This window comes from Syngnathus floridae, chromosome 2 (genome assembly GCF_059516105.1).
Source record: "Syngnathus floridae isolate MCC-2025c chromosome 2, RoL_Sflo_1.0, whole genome shotgun sequence".
Lineage (NCBI taxonomy): Eukaryota > Metazoa > Chordata > Actinopteri > Syngnathiformes > Syngnathidae > Syngnathus > Syngnathus floridae.
The window spans coordinates 26,560,467-26,566,985 of NC_142414.1; the positions used below are offsets into that span (position 1 = coordinate 26,560,467).

The window sequence follows — 6,519 nt, forward strand, 5'->3', positions numbered from 1 at the left end:
GCAGTTATAGCTAAGCATTCGCAAAAACATACGCCAAAGGAGATAAAGTGTACATTTTTTTGTGACAGCCGGTCACACGTTGGCGTGATGACGTCATTCCTTATTTGCGGAAGTAACCCGATCAACAAACGCATCCTGTTCAGCAAACGCAGGAGGAGCAAAGACACACCACGGACGGAAAGCATTCTGGAAGGACGCTCGCTCGTCTTGCACACGCCGGTGAGCCCACCAAACGTTCATCGTACGTTCGTCCGCTATTTACTATTTTAAGCTAGCGAAGGGTCCGACTGTCTTTTGCTAAGACTTAGCCAACAGGGGTGTCAAAGTCATTTTTTCGCGTGCCGCATTGTCGTCATAGCTTCTTTCGGAGGGCCATTATGACTGTCAACCCAAATAAATGTATGAGCACCTCATATTATATACAATAAATGCTACAAAACAAACTGACAAATAACTCGTTTTCAAATCAGACGAGTAAAAACTGGTATAGATATTATTCAAAGTGAAGACAATTTGCAATTCTAGTAATGACACACAAATTTGATGCACAATTTGTCTTCGCGGGCCACATCAAATGATGTGGCGGGCCGTATCTTGTCCCCGGGCCTTGAGTTTGACACCTGTGGACTAAAGACAACACTTGACAGTTACTCTGTTGTATGTATGAAACTTGGCAGCTCACCGACTCGCGATAACGGTCCACGAACACGGTATCGCGACGCCTTCCATAAACCGTTGAGGTCAGAAGACCCGAGCGGGGACGTCTGAGGTGTCCGTGCGAAGGCCCTGTTTCTTGGTCGCCATAGGTACGCTGGGCGACTTCTTTGGCACGCTGATTGGATGGAAGAAAGCTGCAGAGAGTGTCAAGCCGAATCGGGCCAGGCCTTGCCTCTCACAAGAGACTCCAGCAGCCAGACCATCAGCGTCGTGCGAGGTTTGGCCAGTTTGCTGAAGAACTAAGTAGATCGAGCAGCAGTGTGAATACGTTTGTTTTTGTGGGGCAGGTCATGGCCCCAGGTTGTCAAAGATCAACCTGTTCAGCTTGTTGAGTTTGTGGTTGGAGCTGTTCCCTCAGGAGCAACCAGAGGAGGACCACTGTCAGGTTGGTGTCAAGATAGCAGTTGCTCGTTTCAGTCTTCATCTGACTTGCTATATTCTAGATCCGCAGGGTGGGCCTCGTGGTGGTCCGGGACAGTAAGGTGGTCGGGCTCCACTATAGTGGACATGAGCTCCACGCAGGCCAGGCAGCCATCATCCAACATGCCGCCCGCCTGGCCGACTGCCAGCTGTATTTCTCTCGGCGACCGTGTGCCACCTGCTTGAAGATGATCATCAATGGTGTGCAACGCTGTCATGCCATTTCGGTTTCCTCAGGGTATTAAATGTTGACATCAATGCAGTGAATTGTGTTTGCAGCTGGAGTGAGTGAGATCTCCTTCTGGCCCGGAGACCCCGAGGTAAGCATGCTGAGATGGGGATCCCCCGCTCCTGCCGGCCCCATCCCCGAAGAGGCCACGCTGGACGCCGTGGCTACAGAGAAGCTCAAGTCCAACAGCCGCTCGCACATCTGCTTGCTGCTGCAGCCTCTGGCAAGTGGCATGGTGCACTTTGTGGGCGAGACATCCAGAGAGTGTGATTTCATGGCAACGCTGACTGACGATGACCCCGGCTTGAACACCGAGGAAATCTTCCGCAGGTTTTTGAACGTGACTTTAATACAGATTAAAAGAGACCGCCCAGACTGAAAAGAACGATTTTGCCTCTGCTGTAGTGAACAGGAGAAACACTTTGAGGATTTCTCCAAACGCTTCCTGATTGAAGACTCAAATCAGCATCGAGAGATTTTGAACCAAATGCATCTGGAGAACTTCTGCGTGGAGCCTTACTTTTCCAGCCTCAGAGACAACATGAGGGAGGTGGTGCATGTTCTGGCTGCTGTGGTGGCTGGTGTTCCACGACGACACTATGGATTCCACCGGTTCGAAAGAAGCGCCCACCCTGCTGTTTTATTCACGAATGTCTTTCTTTTAAATTCCGATGTCTTCTCTGCAGCCGGGAACCCGCAGCCCCAAATGCGTTACTCACCAGCTCATCGCCGCCCCCTCAGCATGAGGGAGTTTCCCAGGAAGTGGCCCGTCATTGCATCATCCAAGCCAGACTACTCGCTTACAGAACAGGTCTGCTCAGAGTCGCTGCAGCTTACCTTTTGAGCGCTGTCAACATCAATTACCATCAATTATGTTTTTTTGTGGGAATACTTTGAGAATTGTCTTTTTCTTTCTTTCTTTGTCTCACACTCACACCATCATATACAGACAATTCAACAAAACCCTCTAACCATCTTATCATTTCAGAGGATCCAAAAGTGGGCGTCGGCGCCGTTATCTGGGCCAGTAGACCGTCGGTAAGTTCATTGTCTATTTTTTTTTTTTACCTTGGTTGGACTTTTGTCAAAATGAAAAAAAAGTGTCACTCTCTTGTCCCAGGCTAGCCTCGACAGACCCGGCCGTCTGTCCCTGGTGGGTTGCGGGTACAATGCTTACCCGGCGGGTTCGCAGTACGCAGAGTACCCGCTCATGGATGACAAACAGGAGGACCGAAAGCGCCGCAAGTACCGTTACATTATCCACGCCGAGCAGAATGCCCTCACCTTCAGGTACGGACCATGCGGTGGTCACCTTGCAGCGGTTTGACGCCTCTGATGTTTTCCAGGACCCGCGATATCAACCCAGAAGAATCCGCCATGCTGTTTGTGACCAAATGTCCATGTGACGAGTGCGTCCCTCTGATTCGAGGTGCCGGCATCACGCACATTTACACCACCGACCAGGACCGCGACAGGAATAAACGAGACATTTCCTACCTCCGATTCAGCAACTTGAAAGGAATCCAAAAGTTTATCGTGAGCAAACCGATGCGTTAGAATTTGATGTGCTCCAGGTTGACATAATGAAGAAACGAAGTGACATGTCTGTTTCCACAGTGGCAAAGGGACCCAAAAGTGTCACCCGTCACCATCATCAGTAAGCTCCATTTTGGAAAGATCTCCACTTGATCTGCTTCATGTCATAACAAGCTTGTCTTTGCTTCCAGACGGTCACAAGCGCAGCAGGGAAGGAGCGCAGGAGATGCACAACATTAAAAAGCTTTGTCCAAGTAGATCGAACGACTTGGCCTTCATCAGCTGAGGGCCAAGCCCAGAACATAGGAACTGAATCTTCTAAAGATTTGCAAATACTGTATTCCGTTTTGTCAGCATAGGCATGAAACTGACCACATCAAGCCCATTGTTAGAAGCAGCGTTCAGTGCAATTGTTTTTTAAGAAAGCCCGAATGTTTGTTGGGATTGTTATGTAAGTGGTTAATTATTCAACGCTTGTGGAACACGTGGTACCAATTTGGGATTTCTTATTGTTTTGTTCCATCAAAGACAAAGTATTTTTAAAAAGCAACTACAGTGATACCGCTACTTACGAACTTAATTGCTTCCGCGGTCGGGTTTGTAAGTCGAAACGTTTGTAAGGAGCAGCAACATTTTCCATAGGAATCAATGTGAAAGCAAATAAGGCGTGACGGACTATCCCAAAAGTCCCACTTTTTGCCCTATTCTTCCATGTAATGTTTTACCAAACAACTTTTATTCGAGCATTTTCAAACCTTTATGATAAACACTAAATGCTACTTTATGTCTTGACCTCCTAACTTTGCTAAGGGCAAACATTGTAGAGGGGGTTGGTTCGTTTTCCAACTGTGTGAGTGGTCATTGAAAGCACCTGGCAAAGAACGCGAGTGAGAATTTAAAAATATGAAAAGGACTCTCGCTTCTCAAGATGAAAATAGACAAACACAAAAGTGTTCAAGTTTTTGTTTTATTATTTTATTATTTTAGTATTTTAGTATTTTATTATTATATATGTTGAAACCTGCTAAAATAAAAGAAAATATAATATATAAACTAAACTAGAGGCTTTCTGGAAGGTTCAAAGGGTTAATCATATTTACAGTACAACAACTTTTTTGTCCCTGAACTTTACAGATGGAAGAGGCAGAGTTCTTTGCGAAGTGAAGGATGGTTTTGTCTTCAAAAATCAACATTTATGAATAAACAATTTACCCAGTACAACTATTGTGTTTAGCATATTTTCATAATTCTTCTCAATATTTAGAGTGAGGTCGATCCACTTCCTGCAGATTTTTATTTGTCCAGTGACCCATGTGTGAGGTCAAGGTGAAACTTATTGCTAAGGTGTGACTTTGAGAGACCCAAGAAAGAGTTAGGGACAGACAAAAGAAGATGACAAAAGAAAAAGGTGGGGATTATAAGTCAAGGACCAAGTTGCGTTTATGTGGATGGGCCATTTGTCGAGGTTTTAGTGACAGTCCACAGCAACGTAGATTATGGTAATGAAATTTGTTCTTCCAAAGGGAGATTTCCAAAATAGTGGCAAAAGGGGGGGACAAATGATAAGAGACCAAGTGGGCCATCCATGGGCAGACTGTTTTGTTCAGTTGAGAAGAAGGGGTAAGACTTAGATAACTTTATTTGAAAACCCGAACCCTTTTTTAAACGACGGTGAAGACGACTTTGACCAGAAGATGGCGCTGGTGTTCATCCACTTGGCAACCCTTCCCCCCAATTAGAAAGCGAAGAAGTACCGCGCTGACGACGTTTTTTGTGGGAAATACAAACAGAGCAGCGCCTGTCCTCGTCATACGATCGTCAAAAAGAGACAAAGAATCGGGAAAAAGGAAAGATCAAAGTAATAATTATTGTCGCATTGAGTTTTATTCCCAATCTCGTTATTTGTGGCGGGATAACATTAGCATGACTTCGGTTACGTCATTAGCAAACAGCGCTTCGCTAGCTAGTGAAAGTATGCAGCTGTCTGTAGCTGCGCATAAATTCGGCGTTTGTGGAAGAAAAGTTGTCATACACTTTGACATAATGTACATTTAGAGCCTTGACATACATAAGATACATATTTCATGTCAATTGAGATTCAATTTGTCTAACAGAATGCAGAGAGCCTCCCGTTTGAAGAGAGAACTTGTCATGTTGACCACCGAGCCACCTCCCGGGATCACATGCTGGCAGACTGAAGAACGCATTGACGACTTGCAAGCACGTAAGTTTTCATTCGAAAAGAATCCACTTTTTTAAAATAGAAAGTCCATCAGTCACGTTTTTCGAACAGCTGACGACTGGCAAGGGACTGAACAACAAATTGGGGTGATCACTAATCTAGTAGCACTAGTGGATGCATTTCTTATTTAGTAATGTGGTATGTTGTTATTGTGAATTAAAATCACCTATATATGAGAGAAGCATTTGCATCCCTCAAGTTTAAAGTACTTTTCCCCTTTGCTGTGGTTTACAGAGATAGTAGGTGGCTCTGGAACTCCGTATGAAGGTGGAGTCTTTACCCTGGAAATCAAAATCCCGGAGAGGTAACGAAGGAGATTTAAACGTTTGAACTGCTTCCCACTGTTTTGTCGACAACTTCATTTCTTTTGTAGATACCCATTTGAGCCCCCCAAAATGCGATTCTTGACTCCCATCTACCACCCAAACATTGACACTGCAGGACGGATCTGTTATGATGCTCTCAAGCTCCCGCCAAAGGTTTGAATAAATTGGTGTTTTATTAATTCACTTTCTTCCTGGTTATGTGGATTTGAAGATGTCTTACTATGTTTAATCAGGGAGCCTGGAGGCCCTCCTTAAATCTCTCCACACTTCTCACCTCCATCCAACTTCTGATGTCTGAACCAAATCCAGATGACCCTCTTATGGCTGACATAGTGAGTTGAATTTCATGTGGTGTCATTCTGCTGCTACGCTCTGTATTTATATATTCTGATGTTGACATTTCTGGTCCGTTCATCTACTTTCAAGCATTTGGATTTTTAAATCGTCAAATTGCATTATCGAGTCGTTTAATAGTTGAAGCGCTCAATGGAGCACGGCTTTACGTGTGTTGGAATGCAGGCATCGGAGTTTCGACACAACAAGCAACTATTTCTACAGAAGGCCAGGAAATGGACAGAGGAACATGCTATTCAGAAGATGGTAAGTCTTTTAATCCAGTTCAGTTCAACTTGATTTTTTAAATGCTGAATCAAAATGAATATTTTCTCAGGCCACTCATAAGAAATAGGTAAGAGTCACGGTGCTTAAAAAGATATCACCATATATACATTTGTTAGACTTCTACGTTACATTTTGAATATTTAGTTGGTGAGAAGAAGTTAGAAAGTAGCTTACATTATATCTATATGTGTTTAGGGAATCTTGGAGCGCAGCCACAAAGACAACGTAGCAAATCAGAATGCACCATCACGCAAAAGAGCGTCTTCGGGTGCGGAGCAGGACGAAATGGCAAAGAGAACAGTCGTATAGTTTCGACCACTTTTCTTTCGCACACCTTTCGGAATATTTGTATGGATTTGAGATGTATATACATATTTATATGATATTTGTGTTTTAATAAAGATGACTAATCGTTAACTGTGGCGATT

The 6,519-nt window shown here is 44.4% G+C and overlaps 2 protein-coding genes across 5 annotated transcripts; both read left to right on the top strand.

Moving 5' to 3' along the window:
- Positions 1–66: 66 nt before the first annotated feature.
- Positions 67–4,123, top strand: cdadc1 (cytidine and dCMP deaminase domain containing 1). Of its 4 annotated transcripts, none has more exons than XM_088369615.1 (12): positions 67–219; positions 678–934; positions 1,005–1,102; positions 1,161–1,338; positions 1,417–1,696; positions 1,772–1,978; positions 2,053–2,177; positions 2,355–2,404; positions 2,487–2,656; positions 2,713–2,902; positions 2,984–3,023; positions 3,094–4,123. In XM_088369615.1, the coding sequence occupies exons 2-12, from the start codon at positions 841–843 to the stop codon at positions 3,186–3,188; spliced, it is 1,527 nt and encodes a 508-aa protein (XP_088225741.1). In that variant the 5' UTR covers positions 67–219; positions 678–840; the 3' UTR covers positions 3,189–4,123. The 4 variants fall into 4 exon arrangements, with proteins under 4 accessions (XP_088225741.1, XP_088225743.1, XP_088225744.1 ...); XM_088369617.1 differs by having other exon boundaries at positions 807–934; XM_088369618.1 differs by having other exon boundaries at positions 109–241; positions 807–934.
- A 486-nt stretch (positions 4,124–4,609) lies between these two features.
- On the top strand, positions 4,610–6,508 carry ube2t (ubiquitin-conjugating enzyme E2T (putative)). The gene is made up of 7 exons (XM_088358100.1): positions 4,610–4,760; positions 5,017–5,126; positions 5,379–5,448; positions 5,518–5,623; positions 5,704–5,802; positions 5,990–6,070; positions 6,287–6,508. Exons 2-7 carry the CDS (start codon positions 5,018–5,020, stop codon positions 6,398–6,400), a joined length of 579 nt encoding a protein of 192 aa, XP_088214226.1. The 5' UTR covers positions 4,610–4,760; position 5,017; the 3' UTR covers positions 6,401–6,508.
- The last annotated feature ends 11 nt before the right edge of the window (positions 6,509–6,519 follow it).

Bases quoted from the DNA above. Each gene is read 5' to 3' on its own strand.
- cdadc1 (XM_088369615.1), top strand. From the start codon at position 841: ATGGAAGAAAGCTGCAGAGAGTGTCAAGCCGAATCGGGCCAGGCCTTG. The intron at 1,339-1,416 runs GTGTGCAACGCT...TTGTGTTTGCAG, and splicing joins CTTGAAGATGATCATCAATG to CTGGAGTGAGTGAGATCTCC. The intron at 1,979-2,052 runs GTTCGAAAGAAG...TCTTCTCTGCAG, and splicing joins CGACACTATGGATTCCACCG to CCGGGAACCCGCAGCCCCAA.
- ube2t (XM_088358100.1), top strand. From the start codon at position 5,018: ATGCAGAGAGCCTCCCGTTTGAAGAGAGAACTTGTCATGTTGACCACC. The intron at 5,449-5,517 runs GTAACGAAGGAG...TTTCTTTTGTAG, and splicing joins GAAATCAAAATCCCGGAGAG to ATACCCATTTGAGCCCCCCA. The intron at 6,071-6,286 runs GTAAGTCTTTTA...ATATGTGTTTAG, and splicing joins AACATGCTATTCAGAAGATG to GGAATCTTGGAGCGCAGCCA.